The 26,844-nt window shown below is 37.7% G+C and overlaps 1 protein-coding gene across 3 annotated transcripts in view; it reads right to left on the bottom strand.

Annotated features, from left to right (window-relative positions):
- Positions 1–3,901: 3,901 nt before the first annotated feature.
- LOC124723157 (homeotic protein female sterile) overlaps positions 3,902–26,844 on the bottom strand; it is a 263,408-nt gene continuing 240,465 nt past the window's right edge. For 2 of the 3 annotated variants that reach the window (XM_047248347.1, XM_047248348.1), the window contains exons 16-17: positions 9,588–9,707; positions 3,902–5,375 (exon numbers count right to left, since the gene is read on the bottom strand). In XM_047248347.1, the coding sequence (XP_047104303.1) occupies positions 5,239–5,375; positions 9,588–9,707 (257 nt within the window). In that variant the 3' untranslated portion in view covers positions 3,902–5,238. The remainder of the gene's footprint in view (positions 5,376–9,587; positions 9,708–26,844) is intronic. The other variant, XM_047248349.1, reaches the window with a different exon arrangement.

The following is a 26,844-nucleotide window of genomic DNA, read 5'->3' as shown; positions in this document are numbered from 1 at the left end:
TATGTAACACTGTGTGCCACATTTTCTGCACAGTTCCCGGGAGATCCTTTTATCATCATAAATCAGCTGTACAGGATCGTCTTATTAGACTACCCTACCTTAAGAAAATCATTAATACATTAACTTAAAAGCAAAGAAAATGACACACTAAGACTTACATAAAGAAGTAGTAGTAGGACAAATGTAAAATATACAGTGAAAATAAAAGGGACAAATCTGATCATAAAGCAGTGACTGGTTATTTGCAAACTGCAGTTATTGAAAAGTATAATCTTGGGGACAAGACTAGGAGTACTGTGAGCAGGATGGATAATTCACTGGAAAGGTTCTAGGGAGGCAGATCTTTAACAAAATACAGTACAATGCCACCATGTTCTGCATTGCTATTCTCCACTCAATGAAGCCTAACATCACATTACTGTAGTTACATCTTGTTCTTTCTACATTTTTTTAGGCATGATGAATGTAGTCTAAGAAGTGAATTTCAGAAGACATACTAACCAAAATAGTTTATAGTTATCTCAGAGTACAGGACTACAAATGATGTATCACCAGCACAAATTGCAAAGCAATTGATGGTATAACTTTTTACAGGGGGGGGGGGGGGGGGGGAGACTTCTTAACATGAGAGAGGGAGTACGACTCCTAACAGACGTTGATAATTTCACCCCTGTCTTCAACACAGACAAAACAAAATTATGAATAAAGAGCAGAAAATGATTTTGATATGAGAGCACCATTATAATTTGTTTTGCTTTCCATGAACACATCATCAACCTGAAGAGCAAGGCACTTTTCTCTGCCACAAAAGTACCAATAGTGAGAAAAAATTGTAGCATATTGCTGTCATGAGGCAAATGATAAATAATAATAATGTAACCACTTAGGTAAAAAAAGGAACCTACAGATTATAGTCAAAATAAAGAAATAATTTCCAAACTGGGAAGAATGAGCACGATTTCAGCTACAAAAATATTTATATCAAATAATGAGCTATATTTGGTGTTTTTAAATGAGACTTAAATGTGAAGTGGAGAAAGGTATTGCAAGACAGATGCTGTGCTAACCCCATTCTAAAGATACTGTAAGGCAACAAAGCTTTCAAATCTGATGTAGCAATATATTGCCTGTTTTACACGTTTTCATAAATTAGTTGCTTGGGTTCCTCTGCCTTTCGCATTTACTTTGTACTCTCCAACTTCTGACAGACATTTTCTACTGTCTCTCCTCCTCCCCCCAAAAAATTACTCCTTTTGTGTGTGTGTGTATGTGTGTGTGTGTGTGTGTGTGTGTGTGTGTGTGTTCTATGAAAATAAGCTCTGGTCTTGAAAATATGAGAAACAGCAGGAGCTTATTCATGGTGCTTTTGGATGTACTGGTATTTTTACAAGGAGTGTGCATGTGTTTACACACTCTTATTACAGATTTGCAACGAAAAACACCGAAGGTGAGAAGACAAACTATAATAAATCTTCAGTAGCCAGATCTACCACAAATGTAGTATTCCATGGCTGCCACTTGCATAAGAACATGCATTCTTATGGGCGGACACATCTTTTGTAAAACACCCATCAGCTAGTTATTAAATGTATAAGCAAAAAAAGAAAAAAAGAGCATGAACTATGTTAAAAAGATTACGTGTGCACAGGTTGTATAGCTGATGCTACACTGGCAGGGGAAATCAATTGGGAAAATACAGGTGTCTTATTTACAATATGTAGATGAACAAGTACAAAGGCATGTGTTCACACACTCATCCACATACAAAGCAAATGAACTGCACAATTATTTCGATGGATTAAAGAATCATATACAAATCTTAGTAAAATGTTTACAAGAAATGAAATGTACAAATATTTCTATAAACATCTAAAAAGTAAACTGTAAATTTATGGTAATCACAAATGAAGTTTACAATCATTGCATATTACACCTATATTTTTAGTGTTGCAAAAATAAGAATTCAAAATCCAGCAACACCAAACTTCGAAGACGTAGCTTCAATTATGAGTGCACTATTACATTCACAGCCATTCAAATGTACCTTGCTACGAGTCATGATGACATGCTTAGCAGGTACCTATTGCTTATCGTTGTTTTCTTTTTTTTTTTAATTGTTTAAATGTGGTTCATACATTTCACTTTCTTAGTCTTCAATAGGTCTCTAAACACAGAGCATTTGATCTGCTGTCCTGCTTTGCTGGATATTACTCACATAAAAAAATAATTCACAGAGACATTTATTCACAACCCTCAAATAATAAAGTATGTTTATCATCTAAAGATATCAGTGCAACAGACAAAACGTATCACACAACTTGCTGGTTATTACATATAACCACTTACATAGTGCTTTTATTATATGAAATTGCCTGAGATGAACTCCATGAAATAGATGATCAATATGTACAAACTACTCAAATAATTACTGATTCAACTGTCACAACACTCATCAAGCTATTCATATTGACTATTGAATAAAATACAGATAACTGTATAAAATGCACAGTAACTGATTAACCAAAAGCACACTAAATGAAAATTAAAAATAAATACGATAGAAATAACACTAATGTTCCCTGAAATTTGATCCTGCATCAACAATAACTGAAAATACTAATCTCACTATTATCACAAGCACTTCCCGGAAGTGAATGTGAAGCTGCAGCAACCAGTAGCACATATACTGATCAATGGTATTTGGCAGTAAAAAATGTCCATAAGGAAGCAGTGAGAGAACATATAAAGCTACTGTGTTGAAAATTACAGTCACATGTGCCATAGCCACTCACAACTATTTTTACTTTTATGCAGCATACTGAACACAAAATCTTTGAGGTTTTGAGTGCTGGTTGCTTTATACCTTATAGGATGATGCAGTATCACCTTTTAAATGTTTTATGAGGGACACAAATCTGAACTGCAAGCAGTTACGAAAGTTTGAGGGACAAAAATAGAACTATTACACATTCACTGCCAAATTATCTCGCAATGTAAACATTTAGTCTTCATTAAAACAAGGTTATATCAAAGTTTTGGTTATTAAGTTCTGAAGACATTTAGAACAATTTTATGATAGCTTGCATGCCAAAATAATGAAAAAAAATTACATTCTTTGAGAGGAATACCATGTATCAGCTCTTCCACGGGAATAAAAAGAGGTATTCCTACTTCAGTTACCCACAAAACTGAGGAAGTGCGGCAGTTCTTTTATTCAAAACATGGCAAATGCATAGATCTTCTTCATTCAGGTACAAATATTTAATTAAACAGTAATTTCAAAGAGACATAGATACATCAGACATTACTGGTGTTCCCTTTTTTGTTGAGAATCACTAATAATAATAATAATAATAATAATAATAATCATCATCATAGACTGTGAAACAACTACTGGCTAACAAACCCTAAATACTGACGATGAAATGGAATGTCATAAATACAGTGTCTGGCAGAGAAGGGCTATAATGAAAAATGGGAAATAACCTGTGCCATCAGAACCAGTAAAAATTTGGAAAAAGCTGCAGTGTGTGCAATTCTACAGAAGATATCACAGTATGTGAACTTACATAAGAAGAATATTTCATTATCACAAAAGACATGAGTACAAAAATGAGTAAAATATGTATTGAACATGTTATATCAAATGCTTGGTATCACCAATGTTCCATCTGAATCTGAACAATGCTATGGAACAGACAATGATAACACACACAAGTGTCCAGATCAGAAACTCTCACATTGCATCAATTTTCCTGTACCAAAATAATGTTCCAGCAAAGACGTTATGCTGCTATATTAAATGCAATGATCTCAGTTATCAAACAAATTCTCCAGATGAAAATATGGCTCTTTGACAAAAAAAAAAAAAAAAAAAAAAAAACAGAAATGAGTACAGCAGAAATTCCCGATTCCCGATTTGTAACAAATCTTTAAAAAAGTTCAGATTAAAAACAGTCTACAATTCTGTGTGTATACAAATAATACTGACTGTTTTTTCTGCAAACTATCTACAAGCATTAAAAATGTGATTCAATGGGTACTGCATCCTTATGGAAGAAAAGTTTGCAGCAAAAACTGACAAAATGGTGTTCATCAGCATAGTGCTAATAGTCACTTTATGTCCTATCTATTATTGCATTGGTTAAAATGTATGGGTCATTCCACACGAAGTCATCAAAAATCATACAACTGAGAATCTTGCACACAAAAACACTAATTTATTATTCACTATTATTTCACATGGTAAAAACTAAGCTTTCATGTAGAACCACTCTCACGCAGACGAGTCACGACTGATACTGACAAAAATCAACAGAAAAATAAGTGTAAATGATACGTAACGAGGCATAAAAATGAGGGGTGGGGGGTTATGGCGGCACGGGGATGGGGAAGGAGGGGAATTTATGACAAAATATTAATAAAAAAATATTTCCCATCAGAAATAACAATCAGAAAACACTGTCAAACAGCAATTATGAAAGCTAAAATGAAATGTACGTGTTCTGCAGTCAACGATGTCAATGAACAATTTGAGCCTTTCCTGTGCTTGGACAGGAACTATCCAAATGGACTGAAGAAGTTGAGTTTGAATCACACAGATTGTCAACAAACATTTGATTACACAGTTAGTAATATAACAACTGTCTTAAAATATGCAAAATAATGATAACAAATAGGTTTACTTTTGACAACAAAAACTATAAAACTCATAGTACATTAATTTTGAAGTTGCTCTTCCTCTCACTTGAATCTGCATGAAGCATTATGGCTAGTTCACACTACGCCATAGGAGTCACACTAGCTCTTATCTTACATTTACTTATATACATAAGAAGCAACATCTTAAGTTCACTTAAAGAGACACTATAATCCACATTTGTTAAGGTCCATACAAATCATAAAAAATAATTGCGGACACCTGATACATGTACTCTTTGATAATACAATGTCTTTGTTTCTGTTTAAGAAATTATTGAGCATAAAAAATAAATATTTATGCCAAAGTCATTTTCACATCAATACTTAATTGCAACAATACTGCTTCATGAGATTATAAAAACTACACCGTCACTGGAAAATGAGAATAGCTGTTACAAATAGTAACAGTGTTAAAACGAGACTGATACTGAAATGTATAAAAGCCAAAGACAGAGGCTGATGGAATGACCCACATCATATTTTTTTTTCTTCTTTTCTTTCCTTCAAAAAGTCGATTTGTACAGTTTCTAATATCACCTAACCTGCTTCTGAATCACTAGTGTCAGTTGAGCTACTAGAAAGACTTGAGGTGCTAGAGTCTGTGTCTGAACTGCTTGAAGTGGAGGCTGAAAGATGTGCTGGTCCACCAGCACCATCAATTGATCTGCTCTCATCTGAAACACAAATTTATTTTTAAAAATGACAACACACTTTTATATTAATGAAGCATTAGTATGACCAATGAAGGAAGTAGAAGAGGAATAGATGGAAAGGATTATTATATCATAGATCTCTTTGTTAATCAAAGGGGAATGTAAACGTTAACTAGGAGGAATAAATTACAGAATGTAAACTGAAACTTCAAAAAGATTGGTGTATTATATCTGATGCTCAACATTCATCAGCAACTGAATTAAATGGCTCTGGGCTCTGTTGGGGGCTGGGTGGGGGGGATTCCCTTCTTTTATACATTTTTCCAACCAGCAATTTCCATTATTGTCAAAAACTTAAGTTTGAGCTATTGAACTGGCATGCAATACATATGAAGTTGCTGTGTTAATGTTATTAGCATTGGTTTTCAATGTATCCATGGAAGAATTTTCTATGAGGCATTGAGCTCCATAATGACACAACTTTATAACAAAGATACTGCAACAGTTTCATTTTTAAACAGCACTAGATAAGTACTTTTTATTTATTTAATCTTACCAAATTCATTCTCTCCCAATACGTCCACTTCAAAAAACATATAGACTAAATCTCTCTCCAAAGAACTGACTCAATTCTTTTTTTAATCAATATTACAAAGTTAAATCCTAATAATGGAATACACAATTAAAAATGCATTCAAAGATTAGTGATCAACGTTAAAGCATAATTACTTCAACAGATTTCTGTTAAACAAAAAGTTAATAAAAAGAAACAAAACAAAATGTGCCAATGAGCAAACTATGTGGTTGCAGTATGGTATATCTTACCAGATTGACTAGGTCATGTCTTTTAAGCAGGATGGGCAAAAGTGTGGTATCAAAACATTTTAACAGTGATCAGATTGTAGGGACACACAGTATTTCCAAAGTCATGCAGGTGCTGCGTCAAGAGTGTACCATACATCGATTTGGGGAAAACAGTCACTTTCAGAATAAAATGAAGTGAGCAACAAACTGATGACAGGTTAGTGTCAATTACCACTAATTGTAATGGTGGTCTGGCAGGCTAAAGTGCAGAAAATCACTTGGCAACTAAATAACTAAATATTGGACAACATAAATCGATAAGCAGCCATAAAAGTTAAAAATACATGGCCCAGTCACATTAATGTGTCCAGCGCCTTAGTTCAAAACAGTGCAGTAGTTGTAATGTGGAAATGGAGCAATTTATCTGATGTTCAAGAGGGCAGGATCATTAGCTTTCGGGCCAAGGGTGGAAACATTTCCGAAATGAAGTTTGCAACTGTTTGTGTGCCACCTTGATTAAAGTATACCATACATGGCAAATTGGAGCTATCCAGAACTGATGTCAATGCACCTATGGTACCCCACAGGGCCATGAATGACAGCTGCGGACATGTATATGGGTGAATAGATGTACGACTGTTGAGCAACTGACCGCTCAGATGAACCAAGGGGCTACCAACGTTGTCTCATCAATGACAAAGGCTGGAATCTGCACCACAAAACAACAACTGGACATCCACCGAGAGGTGGAAGGTGGCCTTTTCAGATGAATCATGTTTTATGCTCCATCGGACAGAAGGCCACTGGCATGTATAGCATGAAACGTCTGAAAGAAAAAACCCTGCAACAACTGTCAGAAGGGTCTATGCCAGAGGGTATTCCCTGGGTGATTTTGCCGTTATGGAAGGCACAATGGATTAACGCAAGTATGCATCTATCCTTGGGGACCATGCCTACCCGTACATGCAGTTTGTTTTTCCTTCGGCACGACAGTATCTACCAGTTGCTCGCTGTGTACATGCGTGGTTTGAAGAGCACCAAGATGAGTTTGCCCCACTCCCCTGGCCTCTAAACTCCCCATGTCTAAACCCAATAGAAAATTTGGGTGACCACCTTGACCAAGCTGTTCCTGTCATTGATTCTCAACTGAGAAGCCTAGCACTCCTGGCTGCAGCAATGGAGTTGGCATGGCTCCATATCCCTGTTGGTACCTTCCAGAACCTCACTGACTCTTCCTGCACACCTCACAGTGGTCCACGTGGTAAACAGTGGTTGTTCAGGCTCCTGACAGGGAGTCACAATAAAGTGAGAGGACAGTGTCTCTCATAACTATGGGTTACAGAAGGCACTGCCCCAAATAAATATCTCCAATCACACCAAAGCACACAGATTATAATAGGTGCAGGAACACCACCACTGGAGGCTACAGTCATGGAAAAAGGTGATACAGATTGATATGTAAGAGTAAATATTGGCAAATACGAATGTCAAGCTTAAAATATGCTGAAAACATCAGGGGCAAGGTGTATATGCAGACAAATAAATAAATAAATAAATAAATAAAACAAAATAAAAAATTAAAAGAAAAATAAATAAATCCCATGTTTTCCAGTTTAAAATACACTTTTTACCAAGTGAAAATACACTTTCACTCGGAGCTGTAAAACTTTCCAATCATTTGAATGGTAAAGATTTGAAACACCAGCATAGAACTTCTGGGCACTTAAGTAAACGAAATGCAGCAAAAAAGTCTTTTGGTAAGATCTTTGATGTGCAGCAACACGTATACTGCACATTTTCTTAATGAATTCCACCAAATACAGTACGGTAGCTTCCAAAGAGCAGAAACTGATTTTGTGCTGTGCGGCACACTATAGCTCATGTCACGTGATTTCATCAGTCAGTGGCAGTAGATGTTCAGCGCACAGGGCACACAATGTAGTCAGCCAATAGTAACCTCACTGTTACATAGTGCCAACACACAGACAGTGTAAGTTAATGGTTTGAATTAACATACATACAGTATAGTTACAAGAAAAGCTAAGCTTTCAAATGCAATATCAGCCATAATTTATTTATTTATTTTGCATTCTTATGTAGGATCCTACAAGAACAACTTTAATTGCAGCATCTGAATATTTATTACAAGCTCGATTATAAATTTCACTTCTGTACACTTCGAATTTTGTGAGTTACCTGGTTGAATACAAGTTTCGTCAAGCACTTCGAATTTTGTGTATTCTTTGTGCCCTCGTTACGGCATGATTTGTAATCTATGAAATAAAAATGAAAAACTAACTTTGAAGCTTGGTCTTTTTAAGTTTTTGTTACCCTGTAAGATATATCAAACACAAATGTGTCAGTGAAATTTTAAATAGGGCTTAATGACATAAACGGCTGGTCCTCTGGGCCCAGAATTTTGCCAGGTGGCTGGTCCTCAAAGTGTTAAATTTTGAAGAAGAGTCATGTCTTCTGTGATTTACGACATTCATCACACATTCTCACACCAAACATAATTCATCTTGAATAAAAGGAAATTTACTTTGAAAGTAATGCTTCTCAAGCCACCATTCGCAATATTTCCTCGCGACCTGTTAGAAATGCAAATAGTTGTCATGTCATGCTCACATTAAAGACTTTGGTGTTAAGTAGTATTGCATTGTCCTTGTCCTAAAGCCTTCAATACATTTTCCTATCAGCGGACACTGCATGTACATTGTGTTTTGTTGTAAACAGCATATTTTCTTTGGACCTAAAGTTTTATTATGGTGTTATTCCCTTGTTTATGTTTTATTACTGGAGTATTATTCTGCAGTAATAGGCTAAAGCAAAATTCTTTGTTAGAGTATCAATTCTTAACAGTTAAAATAACAAAAAATCAACTTAGGATAAAAGCAATGAAAAATTCCTGGAACTCTAAAACAATTTTCGGTTTTCCAAGATGAAACAATTCCTGCATTTTTCGCGGATTTTCCAGGGCATATACACCCTGAGGTGGTTATGCAACAGGGCAAGTGACGGAGGAATTTAGTGTGGGCGGTATTTACATGAGTTGAAATGGAGTCTGCCATAAAATCTCACTGGTGTACAGTGCAGAAAGTTGCTGTAGTCTTTGCATCTGATTATTGACCTACAGCAGTCCAAGGGTGATCCGTAATTTTGGTATGACAATACAAAACGGCTGAATTGTGTCAGAATGGTTTTGGGAACACTTCACAAACATGAGGGGCCTTGAGTGTGGCACATTCTACTAGGTGTGTGTGTGTGTGTGTGTGTGTGTGTGTGTGTGTGTGTGTGTGTAATTCAATTGCTCCTAAGTGCACACAAAACAGATAACAGCAGATTAATGTATATCAATCCAGATTCAAGAATTACTTAAGTAGTGCAAAGCTTTGCATGTCAGTACTGGCGAATGTTCACTGCAGTTACCTTTTCTTGCATGCTTCTTTGCTGAGCCTAACTGACCAGACACATGCTGCAATCTTTTCTCCAGTTCTTGTTGCTTTTCAGCCATTTGCTCATCTTTAGATTTTCCAGAAAGCTTTTTATCTGAGAAAAAAAAACGTGAAAATAAATTAAGCAATTTATATGAAAATAACTGGAAAATCCAAAACTCTCTAAATACGTTACTAACAACTAAGTGGCACACATAATCAAGCAATGCTGAGATATTTAATTTATAGAAAAATGGCATAATTATTCACTTGAAATACGGAATGACGTGTGTTCAAGAGAACATAATGCAGGAGCTGCAGTTTGCACGTGTATCGTATGCCTTATTTTCGTAGATTAAGATACTCTGACATATGGAATTAATGATGTTACTCAGCCCATTGTATTTTATCTGCCAACACCTACAGAGGAAGGACAAAAAAAAATGTAAATGCATTCCTGAACATAAATGCAGATGCTAACCAAGCCTGTAGGTTTCACTGTTTTGGCTGACCAAGAATGGCACCTGTGCACTGTCCTCAATATGTTGCTAGTGTCAGTAGTAGTCAGAGCAGTGTTCCGTATAGTAGTTGGTGCATGATGCCTTAGCTCAGAGCATTATAACGTGGGTAAATTGTTGGTGCTTTTAAGGTGGGTGCCTGTGTAACCAAAGTAGCTGAAATGTTTGATGTTTCAAGAGGCACCGTATCGAAGATTTATACTACATACAGGGAAAGCAGAAAAAGTGTGCCTTGAGTGATCATGAAGGACAGTCACTGAAGAGAATTGTGACAAAAATAGGAATACAATGGTTGTGAAAGTCAATGCCAGCACTAAAACAATGGAGCTCCACAGGACGGAGTGCAGGATCTGTAATTCCAAACCAACTCATCAGTGATGGAAGTGTGGTACTGAAGCAATAAAACCTGGAGCAATGGAAGAAAGTAATTTGGTTGGACAAGTCTTATGTGACCATTGTGGATGATCAGGTCCATCCCATAGTCCAATGTTTGTTCCCCAATGGTGATGGTGCATTCCAAGACAACAGTGCCCCTGCTCGCATAGTTCATACCATCCAGGACCGATAGTGTGAGCAAGTGGATTAATTGTATCCTGTAAATCATATCTCACACTTGTGTATCCAGAATTTATTGCTTGCTGCCACCAAAACTTGCAACAAATGGAATAAAAATCCACTAAATAACTCACTACCATCACATTTAATGCTCGCATTGGCTACGAGATTCACAGCAGAGCACCCAAAACACTACTGAACACTCATTTGCTGTTGGTGAATGCATGACTTAGGTGCGCAGAATAAGTCTAACCTCGACCGCCATTGTTCGTATATGTCCCACAGCTGTTCCTGTACTGTCAAACGCTTCGGGATGACCAGATGAAGTAGTTTCTTGTACTCAGGTACAATGCTCAAAATGGTTTTCTCATACAGACCACCTGCCTTTTCATACATTTTAAAGAAACTAATGGTGAGTTTTGACCACGAATCTCTCTTTTAAATCCCCAAATGTCCTTCTGACAGCATCAAAATCCGGTAAACAAATGTCTGATCAGGTCAAATGATATCTCAAACTGGTTTTCTTTCCCAGCAATGGAGCAAAATCTTGTATTATTGTTAAATTCTTGGGGGTGGTCAATGCGAAAGAACTGTTTAATGCATAGTACCAAAGACAAGATACTTGTTCACCTGGTGAAACCAAAGAGCTTGACAGCAGAGGTACAGCCGTTGGACGTACAAGGCATTTGATGTTGGAATTATTTTGGCCCCTCTAGACAACCGTCAACTTTCACAATTATTATTTATTTACTCTTGCAAATGTTCCCTTGTTAGTCATCTCCTTACATGATTACGTTGCTGTATACAATTTCAAGCAACATTCAAAGATGTATTAAATGTTTCTCAAGTCTATTTTATTTCTTACTTTAGAGAAATCATTTAATGAAACATTTGACTTTTTTTCCAAACTTTTTTATTTCAGTTTTGTCCAGAAAGCATGAAATATAATATATTGAAATATCAGTTGGTATTCTATTATTAATGAGAGCATACAGATGGAGAGAATGCAGGAGGAGTTAGAATTTATGCTGTGATTCGACATTTTCTTGATACTGCATTTACATAGCTAGTAGCAGCTGTTCATGAAGAATTTCAGTTTTGCCTCGAACCACTAATTAAGTTTCTATTAAGTAGCCTCATTACTTTCACACAATAAAGTCTTGCAAAAGCAGACCTCAAGCTGGTCAATTTGATATCCCACTTTTCCATTTCCTGCTTTTCATTTGGCTATGAAAATTCATGCAAAAATCCATAGTGTAATTTCTAGGGAGACTTGTTTTCTCTTCACTCAAGCATCTGAACACAAATTCCTAATAGTCTACACCATATTTTCTCTCTGTCCACCGCGGCCTGCACGATTGTGAGCGTTTGGTTTTTAATTTGCCACAATTCCACTACACTACTGTTCCGTGTAACTCCGAACAGCAAAGATTGTGAGAGTTCCAGCCTCTGTTTAGCAACTGTCTCGTTTCATTTTGTGGCCACCAGAGTGCAACAGATCACTTCAAACTTCAATAAGAAGTCAGAGGCATGTCTCACTGAGGTAATAACAACACATTTTCCTATGTTATTAGCTGAAGACAATTCTTGTATAATATATAATACAGGGTGGTCCACTGATCGTGACCAGGCCAAATATGTCATGAAATAAGTGTCAAACGAAAAAACTACAAAGGGTGAAACTTGTCTAGCTTGAAGGGGGAAACCAGGTGGAGCTATGGTTGGCCCGCTAGATGGCGCTGCCAAGGGTCTAACGGATATCAACTGACTTTTTTAAAATAGGAATCCCCATTTTTTATTACATATTTGTGTAGTACGTAAAGAAATATGAATGTTTTAGTTGGACCACTTTTTTCGCTTTGTGATAGATGGTGCTGTAATAGTCACAAAAATATGGCTCACAATTTTAGATGAACAGTTGATAAGAGATAGGTTTTTTAAATTAAAATACAGAACGGAGGTTGTTCCAATGTGATACATGTACCTTTGTGAACTTATCATTTCTGAGAACGCATGAGGTTACAGCGTGATTACCTGTAAATACCACATTTATGCAATAAATGCTCAGAATGATGTCCGTCAACCTCAATGCATTTGGCAATATGTGTAACGACATTCCCCTCAACAGCGAGTAGTTCGCCTTCCGTAATGTTCGCGCATGTTGTCAGGCATTGTCAGTGGATCACGATAGCAAATATCCTTCAACTTTCCCCACAGAAAGAAATCCGGGGACGTCAGATCCAGTGAACTTGCGGGCCATGATATGGTGCTTCGACGACCAATCCACCTGTCATGAAATATGCTATTAAATACCGCTTCAACCCCACACGAGCTATGTGCTGGACATCCATCATGTTGGAAGTACATCGCCATTCTGTCATGCAGTGAAACATCTTGTAGTAACATCGGTAGAACATTACGTAGGAAATCAGCATACATTGCACCATTTAGATTGCCATCAATAAAATGGGGGCCAATTATCCTTCCTCCCGTAATGCCGCACCATACATTAACCCACCAAGGTCGCTAATTTTCCACTTGTCGCAGCCACCGTGGATTTTCTGTTGCCCAATAGTGCATATTATGCCAATTTACGTTACCGCTGTTGGTGAATGACTCTTCATTGCTAAATAGCACACATGTAAAAAAATCTGTCATCGTCCTGTAATTTCTCTTGTACCCAGTGGCAGAACTGTACACGATGTTCAAAGTCATCACCATACAATTCCTGGTGCATAGAAATATGGTACAGGTGCAATCGATGTTGTCGTAGCATTCTCAACACCGACGTTTTTGAGAGTCCCGATTCTCGCGCAATTTGTCTGCTACTGATGTGCGGATTAGCCACGACAGCAGCTAAAACCAGCGAAAGGTCCGGACACTTGGATGACATCGTCCAGGATACCGAGCAGCATACATAGCACAAGCCCGTTGGGCATTTTGATCACAATAGCCATACATCGACACGATATCGACCTTTTTTTGATAACAGATGATGGACTTAGGAGTGGCTACATTTACCCTAGAAGTTGCTGCAGAGGACCTGCCAAAAACGGCATTTTCTTCACTGTAGGGACATTATCAATTCAGAAGGATACCTTCGTACTTGAAAAATGCACCCGTGATGTTTCAGAAGTTGTTGGACGAAGTTCTCAGAGGGTTGAAACCACATCAATGCATGGTATATCTTCATGATATAATTGTCTTTGCCAGTGATATGGAGCAGCACATATGAGATGCATATGGGAGATATTTTCGAGACTGAGGGCTACGAATTTGATTTATTTGGTCAGAGGATTTTCAATGTGCTTTTGAGACACTGAAAGTAGCTGTGATGTTGAGTCCAATCTTAAGTGTTTCCAAATTTCAATAAGGAATTCATTCTGTCATGCAATGCGTCCAACCATGCACTTGGTTGTGTGTCGTCTCAAGAACTTCATGGCGTATCACATATGATGGCCTATGCATCAAGCTAAATGAACTCAGGAAAGAAGAATTAATCCATGACAGAAAAGGAAAGTTTGAGCCTTATCTATGGAATCACCTAGTTCAACTGTTATCACTATAGGAACAAGTTTCAAGTGGTATCGGATCACGCAGTGCTGAAATGGTTGATGAAGTTACACTACAGGCGGTACAACTGAATTTCATTTTTTGGTCATACATAAACCCTAAAAGAAATACAGAAACACAGATGGACTGAGTGGGAAAGTAGCAGTATTACAAATAGGAGGCAATGAGCTTAAGGAATGGTAGACGGCACAGAAAATGGATGACAACTGTATGCAGTTTCAAGAACAATCAGAGTCTTGTGTATATGATGGGTTGCTTTACAGAGATAAGAGTAGTATGGGAGATGTGATTGTGTGTTAGCTGACCATGGGCTATGTAGGCCTACTAACAACAGAGTAGCGGAGGGGTACTGTTGGAGGAATAAGCAGGCAGAGATGGAGCAATATGTGTGAAACTGCATACAGTGTGTTTAGAGAGTGATTTTTTGTCAGACAAACTGCCATTGTAGAGGTCACCTGAAGAATTAGTACTGTTTCAATTGTAGGTCATTTCAACAAAACACCTGCTGGGAATACATACATACTTACGCTTATAGACCACCTTTCAAGATATGTCGAAATGGTCACAATGCTCAACCAACAGGCAGAAACAGTGGTGCACACACTAGGAAACAACTGGATACTGAAGTTTGAGGCACTTGAGATGATGATGATGGCTCAGGGAACCGACTTTATGTCTGATCTGTTCAAAGTGGTCAGCGCGACAGAATGTCAATCCTCAGGGCCCGTGTTCGATTTCCGGCTGGGTCGGAAATTTTCTCCGCTCAGGGACTGGGTGTTGTGTTGTCCTAATCATCATCATTTCATCCCCATCGACACGCAGGTCGCCGAAGTGGCGTCAAATCGAAAGACCTGCACCAGGCGAACGGTCTACCCGACGGGAGGCCCTAGCCACACGACATTTCCATTTCCAAAGGATTCTGTAGGATGTTGTGTGTGAAAAAAACTGAGAATGAGTCCTCTTCTTCCCCAAGATAATGGAAGAATGGATAAAAATTTACAGAACTATATGGAAGATGGTAGGATACTATGTGGATGCACACCATGTGACTTGAGATAATTGTTTAAAGTGTGTGGTCGCAGCATACCACTCAAAGCAGCACACGGATACAGGATTCTCACTTTACGAGGTGGTATATTGTTGTAAGATGCCATCACCATTCGACATGTTAAGAGCCAAGAAGGGTGACACAGGATAATCTGTTAAGGAGTTCATGAGAGTGATAAGGGAAATATGGAAGAGGGCAAACAAAGCTCATTCCACGGCACTAGAAAAGCAAAAAGAAGCAGTGAGCCGCACAGCAAGAATGCCACAATAAAAGGTTGGCCAATTGATAATGTTGTTAACTTCTTATACTCCAAAGGAGAAGACGAAGAAATTTTTTTGGAAAATGTCAGGAGCCATATCAAGTTGTGGAACCTATGTCACAAATGTACGTCTAAATCCAGTTGCCAAAGAGGACATCAATTGCACACATGAGACACTTGAAACTGTTTCGCAGGAGCCCAGAAGTTATTGGAGGAATTGTCAGGTTGGGATGGAAGGAAAATGTGAGAAATAAGATAAGAGCAGATTTTAGTTTTGTGTTTGTTCCAGCAGTTTGAGGCACACTGGTTGTACTCTACCTTCAATCAAGTGATAGTAGTAGCCAGTTTCTATGAACAGGGGAAGCTCATGGCAGCAAAAAGACTGGAGCTAGACAGAAGTGGATTGCTTATAAGCAGGACATCACATGAAACAGTGGGACCTACTTTCTGTCTACCTATGAGAATAAGTCACCTGAGCAATTTGCAGCCTCAGTTGCATTGGCCAGATGAACCTAGTGACCTGTTACCAGCCACAAATCTATGTTAAACCACACTTTAGAACTCAAGCTGATTAAGTCTGTAGACTAACTCATTAATGAGCAAGAGAGGCGAATCTCCATGGAGACATTGATGCAGCATGTGGATCAGTACAGGGAGAATCAGTATAAGAGAGAAACAATCTGGACCATTGTCATACCAGGTACTACTATGTCACTTACTCTGCCAAGCACACTCCTTGTTTATGTGTACAAGATCACAACACAAGACGAAGTTTGGGCCCAGCCACTGTTCAAATTCTGGTGGACTGGATCCCCAGAGTCATATGACAGTAGCAAGAACAATAACCGCAAGTTTAAAAACAAAGCTTTGAACATGTAGCCCATAAGGAAATGTAGTGGTAAGAGCAATCTTGATTGAAGATGGATTAAATTCAACTGGGCCAACCGCCAGGGAACTTTAGTTTCCATGGGTTTATGACGACCCAAGGGTCGGCCTTGAAAGTAGGAGGGCAACATAGCTCACTGACCATATCTGTTCAGAAATGTGCAAAGTAGGAAGTCGTTTGCAGTTACCATCAGCCACCAATCACTGGTGTTCTGCCTTACAAAATAACAAATAGCTGTCAGAATGTTGTGAGGTGAGCTAGCCTGGTGAAGAGTGGAAACAGTTGATACAGCAGATGAGTCCTGAGCCACTGCCTGGCTGACACTGTTCTCTAGTCAGCACTGCAGGGCAACAACACACACGACGCCAATGGAAAACTCAGCCATCCTGTCGCTTCCTGTGGTGAGTCACAGTGGTGACCAGTAATAATGCAATTTAGAATTTCAGGCTCTTTGATTGGCACTGCATGACATCCTCCTGCATCCCAAATCCACCAGCTATTACAAAGTGAAGAGGAAACAGGTTACTAACGGCAACACGATGGGAACAACCAAAACAAGCAATGCATGACCCTGTTTGTCAGACAACAGATTGTACCATTGCAAAATAAACAGCTTCTAATTACAATTGCAACACCAGAAGGATAGTAAATAACTAAATTTTACTTACTGTATGTGTACAGAACAGTAGGAAGAATACATGAGTAAATTTGTAGCTGTGAAATTTAATAAATAGAGCTGCCACTTATGGCAACAACTATGGCTCTAACACAACTGGTCATTGAGATGGAATGAGCTGGATTCAGTCTATGCTGGTACAACTAAGCCAGAGTTCACCAATCATAGCAGCTGGAGAGTAGTGGCATGCCAGTCTCTTGGCAACCTATGACCATTCGTTTTCTATGTGTGAGAAATCTGGAGAATATGCTAATCAACGCAGCAGCTCAACATCCTCCAAAGTAGGGCAGCATAGAAAATGTGCACTGTCTCACTGAAAGATGTCATGGAGACCACAAAGACAGGTCACAGCAACCGCCCTTAACAGATCAGATATGTAATGGCTGCCATCCAAATTATTGGCTATGCAAACCAAATATATTTCTGCTGTGTACCCAATGGCACCACATACCATCACACAAAATAATGGGCCTGTATGATGATGAAAAGTGCAATCTCACATTTGTTCTCCTCAGAGCATACATAAACTGATAGGTCCATTGTGATGCTGTATGCAGAATCAGCAATCGCCTCAAAAAACTTAGGTGCTGCTCACATGAAATCCTCCACAGCATTGAATATGGCCCTCCAAGAACCCTTTTATTGCATATTCGCATGACAACCGTGGGATCCTAACCAATACCACCAGCAATAACAATAAATTGTAGTCTCAATTGGCCACAATTGGCTGTCAAATTCAAACATGTGTGATAGATGTTTCTCCTTACATCAGGCATAATACAGTATTCTCACATGTAAACAACATTCAAATGTTACTTCTGACTGATAAATTCTCTGTGTACTTTCTGTGCATACAGAGTGTAGATTGGTGTAAAAATACACAGAGGGTAGATTGGTGTAACACTTACCTACTTTGTATGGTTGGACTAAAATGCGAATCATTTGCATTTCCAAGCCTGTAGTGCACATCTTGTCAATTTGACATTTCTTTCATGTCGCCTGATTGTATTGCCACTTTATAACCAGTGTACAAAACGTGTAGTGAAAAAGTTATATATTACCGCAGAGTCATTATAAGTACAGTGGTAAACTACAGGTGCTTTGTGATTTTGGCACGCAACAAGCAGCACGAGCACATTGCTTCAACAGGTCAGTTACCATAATGAAAGGGATACTAAATTTGTTCTCTGATAGCACAGTGAATTTTTTGCTAGCTTACGCTTTACACACGAGATCCAACAAGTGACTTTGCTAAGGATGCAGCATTTTGCCTGAGATTTTGAACCACAGAAGACTATCAACATATGGTTTGATGTGAAGAGTCATAGTACTGGTCAGCTTGTACTGAAGCACTTAGATGCAGCACAGACTGCATGTGGCAATGGATCCTTGTTGTCAACCATGCCCTGCACAAGATGGTGCTAGAACCATATAGGTGCAATATGACTTCTCTCATGAAACTGATCATATTTATTATCTTTCTGTATAGTTACAGTTGATAGGAGCCACTAAGAATGGCTATTGAGACTACGTATGCTCATTTCATACAATGTAAGAATTCTCAAAACAATGGATTACTCCATCAGGATGATGCATCCACTCATATTGCATACAATATTAAAAGTTACATTGATCACAACTTTCAAGAATCTTTCCATCACATTTTTCAATAGTTTATGGAACAGTTTTGGTGTGTGTGGCCGGGGACGGTGCCGGGGGGGGGGGCATCCTGAATTGCCTTTACCAGCAATCTGTCATTTTCCTGAGCTGTTGAACAGTGACAGAAAGATATATTACAGTGCACAGCTATCAGCACTAGGAACTGCTACACCTTGTTGACTGAATCATGAACAGTGAACAGAAACAACATTACTGTTTAGCACAATTGAAGAAGACAATCAGGACAGTTGTCTAAATCCTATCCAAAATGAAACAAATAACTTTATTTTCCTCCTCACCACATAGCAGAGAGGCCGAGTTGCGATAGGCACAACAAAAAGATTCACACTATTATAGCTTTCCGCCATTAAGGCCTTTGTCAGCAACACACACACACACACACACACACACACACAGAGAGAGAGAGAGAGAGAGAGAGAGAGAGAGAGAGAGAGAGAGAGAGAGAAGCGTGTGCACGCGCGCAAACACAACTTACACACATCTGCAGTCTCGGACAACTGAAACCACAGTCAATTCAGCATCTCCGCTATATGGTGAGTAGCAACTTTCATTCTCTAATACTGTTACATTCCATCCTGGATTATCCATTGTTTGATAATCCTTCTGTCGCATGTTGCTGACGTTACGGGTATACCCATGAGTACATTGAAACACATTGTGAGAGAGAGTCATAGGGCCGATACAGAAGTTGGATCATTTACCACACCAAATAACAAACTATTAGGAATTTGGAAACTGCATTTGGTAAACAGAAAATGTATGGTTTTCACAAACTGAATTGTGAACTCCATGAAAAGTGATTAATGGTTTACGATTCAGACACAGTGAAACAGCAACCAAGCAGAAATTATTTAAGGAAAAGAATGATATTCGCATACAACTTGCAATATTTATGAGTCATTGTGGATGATCTGAATTAGGCTTACATCAACTTGTTCTATGCTAATCATCATCTTACAGTTGTAGGATAAGGGCTTTCTTGCTTCTCGTTTGAAAGACAAAGTGAAATACTACTGTACATGTTGGTAGTGCTACATTCAACGAATAGCTTTCGTGATAAAATCTTCTGATTGCCACAATGACAGGAAACTTTGAGGAATAGCTCAGAAGCAAATTAATCCCAAATATCCCATCAAACTGTTTTAGGGACAGCAAAACTTCTTATCACAATATTAAAGTTAAGCCAAGTTTTTGTCAAAAAGAAAAAAACTTACTTCCACAAAGAGGTTTTCTTTCTGATGAAGCTACATACAAATAAAAAATGTAATTTCTAATCAAACGCAATGAACACACATCTGAAACATTCGAACATTCATAATATCCGCACCAAACATCGATATTCAGTTCTTAAATTACTCATGCCTATAAGACATCAAACTTATTTGGACTTCAGCAAAATATTCTACAAAATAAGAATGTTACATTCACACTAAATTACACAATTCAAATATCAGAAGAAAAATATTTAGTAGTAGACGCTTAATTCACAAAGCTAAACTTCTGTAAGGATTAACATTTAATGGAACGAACTACTGACATAATGACATAACAATCTCTGCTAATGCACACATGAACAGTAGTAACGATAGTGAGGGTAATAATGCTACCAGTAATGATGAGTTAAGTGATATTGAAGACACTGACATTGACACAGTAGTAGTGACACCAATGCAAATGGAACCCAGCCACTTTACCGTATTAAGATCTGAAGGGGATTCTGAGTCGTCCTTGAATAAAAATGGCAGATCATATTCTCCATTGTTTGAGGCCTGACAGTTCTGTGTATTCTTAGTTTCATATGTTGTTAACACACTATATTATTGGTAGCTCCAGAGCTGTTTAAATTTCAGTGCACAAATCCCTCCTCTATTTGGTTGGGTGTGGTTAGGTGGTTGTCATTCTGTGCCCGATTCTGGGAGTTTCCTGTGACAACTTGGGATTTCCCCACTTTATAGTAAGCCTAGTTGTGCTAATAATTGTTCAGAAAATATGTAAGACGTTTTGAAAATTTTTGTATAAAAAAGATCTATACTTTTAAGCCCCGTCAGGCCTATAGCTTCACGTTTTTGCAGGATGGACTACGGCAAGGAAGTTGAAAGATTAGTAGATTTTAGTGTTGCAACAGGATGATTTTCCAACTCACATTGGTACATCAAGTGAAAAAAGTACTGATGCTGAAACAGGCCAGGTTCTTAAAGAATTCAGACTCAATAATTCACAGGCCAAACAACCAAAAAATCACATCAACAAAATACTTAATTCTCCACAGCCTGCAATTAAATTTGAAGTTAGCAGTGATACCAATAAACAAATCCTAACTCTTTTCAGTCAAGGGAGATGTGACAAGTGTGCTATTTATAATACATAATCAAGACCGCATTCATTCATTCAAAGAGTTTCCAATGTAAGGTATTTTCATGTGTCAATAAGAGAAGCGACATCTCATTAAGTAATTTTTGTTGATGGCTGTATCATTGCGACCTGAAGGGACTTTCAGTTTCTTTCTTTCTTTCTTTTTCTTTTTGGTGGAGCGAGATTGAAGGAGGGGGGGGGAGGAGGTCAAAAAACTGTTTTCTCCTGGTTTTATTTTACTAAAACAATTTCCAACTGACTCAAAAAAGATGTGTGTCAAAGCCAAAGAACAAAAGTGCAGCCCCTAAGGGTTAAGCCTGTGTTACTTGCACATAACTTTGATAGTATAATATTTTTAAGGTGAGTAGAAGCAGATTCATGTGATCTCTCTCCTGCATGTGGTTTCCTATAAATGACTTATGTTCTGCTTGCAGCTCTTGCAACATCTAATCAACAATATACAAATTTCAGCATTGTCAACAATATAGCACACACAGTAGAAAGATCCATAAGCAAATCATTACAGCACTTCTTGCCAAAATGCGTTTTTTATTTTATTTTATTGAGGCATTCACTCAGAACAGACCCTTCTCAAATGAAGGTGTAAGTTACTTGGGGATAACTTCTCTTTAGATGGTATACATAAGAATGTTTTCCTTCTAACACTACAATTGTCAAATGCTTTACGTGCCACACATGCCTTTCTATGTTTTTCTAATGAGACAAATCTGCAAATTCATGCTTAAAATCATGGGACGTGATGGCAGGAAAATGTTCACAAGATATCGCCTTAGTCCATTAGAAAACTGCAAGGTACCAACCGAGAATATAGCACATTGGCGTACTGAATTGTTGATACACATGCCAGTCTGCACAATTATATGGATACAAATATAGTTGATCTGATTCTCTCCCTGCTGCATTCTTTTCTTCACATAAACGTCCATTAACACCAAAGAGAAATATTTTTCTAGCTGCCTTTCTTTGATAAGGATCAACATTCTAGCAGAAACAAGATCATGCAAGAACGTATTAGAGTTATGCCTGCCTCTTGTGAAAACATTATGTGCATTTTTTAAAAAACTGTTTTCTAGTTTTTTTTTGACTGAATTTGTGTTTTGAGCCTGGGACATAAATACAAGTCTAACCATTCAGTGGTTTAAATGTGTGAGAAAATTACCTTGCAGAGCAACACAGATTTTCCTGCAAGTATATTAATAGTCCAGCTAACAGACTGGTTCTGTTCCTCGCTACTTGTCTGTTGCAGAGAATAGACAAACTCTGTGTGTGTTGTTTTGTGAATTTTCAATTTATTTATTTATTTATTTATTTTGTTGTGAGAGAAATGCAGTAAAAGCACACATTACGTTTATATGCCAATTATCAAGAAGAAGAAAGTTGTTTTCCAGCATTAACCAAAAAGTATCAGTTGAATCTGCCATAATGGAGAAATTTCAGTAGGTTGCTTAGGAACAAGAAAGTACAAAGCATTTTTGCAATAATCTACCCTCGTATAGGAAACTGAACACTGCATGTATGATTTAGTTATCAACTATTATGATTTTAAACAAATTTCCAACAATTAAAGAATGGGTTACTGAAATCTGTATCTGCCAATTAAGCAGCTTAATAAGATGTAATTAGTGGTATATTAAAAAAAGAACAGGAAGAAAAGCAATTCCTTCTTGGCTCAACAACAATTGCCTTCCTCTAAAAGATATTCAGTATGTTTGTCATTTAGCCTTACACATACAGAACAGTATGTGTACAAACAAACAGCAGTATTAGAATCTACGTCTTGGCATAATTTTCTAACTGCAAAACCCACAGCAAATTTGCTGAGAAATCACACATAAAAAATGTGTGTGTGTGTGTGTGTGTGTGTGTGTGTGAGATCTCTCTGTCTGTCTCCACCTCTCCGTCCATCCAATCTACATATTTCACACAATTAGATGAACGAGAATAAAATATGTTTCACAACAAATTTATTTGACAAGAGATCATTTACAGCAGAGAACAAATTGCATTTTCCCCTTTATGCAACACAATTAGTGATATTTACATTTATTCATGCCAGTAACACTAGCATCTCACATATCACAGTAATTTATAAACATTCAACTGTCATGAAAGACCACATAAACTTGTCCTAATGCTTTCGGATTCAGATAAAAATACAATCTATCAAGAGATTTTGAGCCTTCATTTTAATTCACTGTATTCTCTTCATCACCACATGAAAATAGTACTATTAAGGGAGTAATTATAATCTTTTCTACACCAAACAGCATGGTATCCCAGCTTTTACACTAGTTCACCATAATTCTACAGCAGTTCTCAGTACTGGCACACTCAGATACTCTAGATATTTATCTTCACACTGGATATGCAGACATATTTCACAATAGTGAGAGAAATTTGAGGAGGGAAATAGCACAGTTACTACTTACAATCACACATATCTCCGCTCAAGCTGTGCTCACTGATATGCTCATTTGCGGATCTGCTGGAATCTTCTGTACAAATAGTTATCTGCATTGATGCAATGAAGACTTTCATGGCTGGTGTTTACTTCAATTAAAACTCCTGGGCCAAAGGCCACGGTCGACATATAACGCTATTTATTGATGTTTCATTCTCAGCTGTGGGTGATATCTGCAAAGATAAAGCTGGCAACTACATCAAGAACTTTTGATGCAGATGCAAGTTTTATCTCTGACGGTGTCTCTCACAAATAGGGACAAAGTACTTGTAAATAGTTTGATACATCGACCATGGTCTTTCCACTGAAGTAGCAAGTAGATGCTTCAATACTACTGGTAGCTATAAAGTTAATTTTGCTCAACCAAAAACATCTCGATATTTGCCGTGTTAGTGACAGTGCACTGAACAGAATGAACTACTCATTTGCTATGCACATACACAGTCTAATAAATTAAATTATTTTTAGCATTTTTCCTGTTACAATTTTACATTAAACTATGTCATAACAATCTTTACATAGAAAATTCTAAACTGCAAACAGCAATTTATATTTATTAGTGCAACAGAAAGCTATAGTATATGTTTTCACTGTCACTTAATGACGACTTCAATTTGATGAGGCAACTGCCTGCAACACTGACTTTGTACAGGAAACCACATACAACACAATTCGCTCAGTAAGTCACCCAATGAAGTAAGGTATTACGTGCACTTTCCACTTTGTGTAACTTAATGAAGTTATCACTCTTACAAAACACGGAAGTTATGTCATTAGTACTTGGGTGGTGTATACTTAATTTTAGCATGTATCACATAGGATGCATGGAATATAAAACTGTTATTTGTTAAGAAAGAGGCTGTGCAGTTATGTTGGAATCACTGTATCAACATTTTCACAAAACACAATTACAGTACTGAATACGAACAAAATACTGGTAGATTTTTCAGTTGAAAATTTAAAACCAGTATTTTCACACCACACCTCCAGCTTCTTAATTAATTGTTAGTTTTTGACACCATGTGATTGCTGAGAGACTGGAAGAAAAGTGAAAATTGAAAAATCTTTTCCAATAAGGGACCTTAAAATACCCTTCTTACAATTTATTTCCACTAAAAACATATTCACAATTAGAACATTTGCTTAAAACGCAGTGACTGACATACAATGTAAAGTCATTTCTTTATAGCTACTAGAGTGACAGTGGGATTCCATTTGTGGTATGCACGTATCTGCCCATGTTTGAGAAGGTGAATTAAAGTAGTTTGTTTCCTTTTCAGCGGAGTGCCACAACATGCTACAGTGATTTTGATATTAAGTTTGTGATGTGTCATGTGCTTCAAATAATGCTAACTCAAGCTCTTACAATGAAAAATGGTGTTGTCACCCTCATTGGAAGACCTTGATTTATCAGCCGCTCCTCTCAGTGATTGCTTGGGGACAACAAAACATTTGATCTTGGTTAGCAGAGGCAAAATGCACTCTCATGGTTTTGACAATTTATGAAGTTCAGCAATTCTTGTAACGATCTCTGGTTGCACTTTTTGAATTATGAACTAACATTCAGCAACTGTCATTTGGAAAGCTTTGAGGTTCATTATAGTTTGTCCACAGTTCAACTTATTAAAGAGCTGTGCATCTCTCTCTCTCCCTCCCTGATTCTTGTGTTACATTCCTCACTGCGCAAATGAACAGGATGCCCTCTCAGTTATCCTGAAGACTTTGGCACAGATGCACAATGACATGGGGAACTGTGCGTGTAGTATGATCCTCCCATTCTTATGTTCTGCCTCTGCATTAAAGCACAGCTAGTTCACTGTATATCATCCAAGTTACCTTTCTGAATGCCAATCCTTACCTTCTGCCCCTTTTCTGTCTAGCACGTGGCTTCAGACTGGGAAATGATCAACAACCAGTTTTCACTGAACAAGGTCTTCAGGAATGGTCAAAATGGGATCTACAGCGGAGAACGACCACATAGCGCCGCTTAATTGGATTCTCTATTAATGTTCAGAAAACAACAAGAGGCTTGCAACAGCTAGACTCCTGGGGTAGCTAATATTAAAACTCCATTGCAGATGATATGGGTTAAAATCCATCCAGAGGGGAATGGGCGGAAGGGTCGTATGGTCAAATTACTGATAATATTACAGTCAACTGGTTCATGTGACGGCAAGCAGAACAAACACATAGTGACCTAATGACATAAATTGTAAAACCAACGGTATATACTCTGGTGATGGAGTGAACCGAAGCCATAATCTACATAAACGCAAATGTCAGCACTCCACTAAAGTCTCAATTCCTTTGCAAATAGCCTGAACCAATTTACATTCTAATTTAAATAGATGTCATCTTGTAAGTGAGATTTTCATTTTATTTCAACTCTCCATCTCTCTTTTTGTCAAGATGTGGATGCTATAACAGTTGAAGGTTTACTGGTTTTCTACAATGGGTCTTTTTCAGATTTGCATTGCAAGACAGAGAAGAGTGGCCTGATGATTTTGGATTCATTATTTTACACCTTTTACAGGAGAAACGTACTGAAGAATCAATAGAGGTCATCACAGATACTTATCTCTGACGAAGGACATTGTCCAAAAGCTAAGCTGCTTTTTGGACTTTTCTACCCGACTTGTGTGCACCTACCTCATTGCTGTATTCTCATATGCTTATTTCATGGAGTTTATCATTTACTTAGATGTATTCCTGACAAATGTGAACATGTGTAGGCCACTGATCCATGCACTGTTCTTCCAATCATGTTGAATACCACTAGTCTTTAGCAATTGTTTGCAAAAACAGCAGTGTCACAGTTTTCTGTATAATCATGCTGATCACATTCAGCAGTTTTATAGTTCTAAAATCATCAGCAATGACAGTGAATCTGTTTCTTGAAACAATCTGGTCCACAAATCAATGAAGTAACAGAGGAAATATTCAACAAACTAGTAATAAAGTTGGCCCTAAAGAGAAAGACTAAATGACTGATGGGACATTGGTACAAGTATTTGGAAGACTGATGAAGTAGCATTGAAAGAGGATTGTTGAAATGATAGGCAAACTTACAGCACAGTGTATCTTTGAAACTTCACAGATTGCTAGAATCACAGAGATGATGACTGTTGTTTTCATTAAATCCATATTATAACAACGAAAAAATATCACACAATTATGATGTTGCTAGATGAATGCCATTATCTTAAAAACAGGGTGTCCCAGG

The sequence above is a fragment of the Schistocerca piceifrons genome, chromosome X, assembly GCF_021461385.2.
Source record: "Schistocerca piceifrons isolate TAMUIC-IGC-003096 chromosome X, iqSchPice1.1, whole genome shotgun sequence".
Taxonomy (NCBI): Eukaryota; Metazoa; Arthropoda; class Insecta; order Orthoptera; family Acrididae; genus Schistocerca; species Schistocerca piceifrons.
Note: the sequence above shows the minus strand (reverse complement) of the source record. Positions and strands in the feature narration are given on the sequence as shown.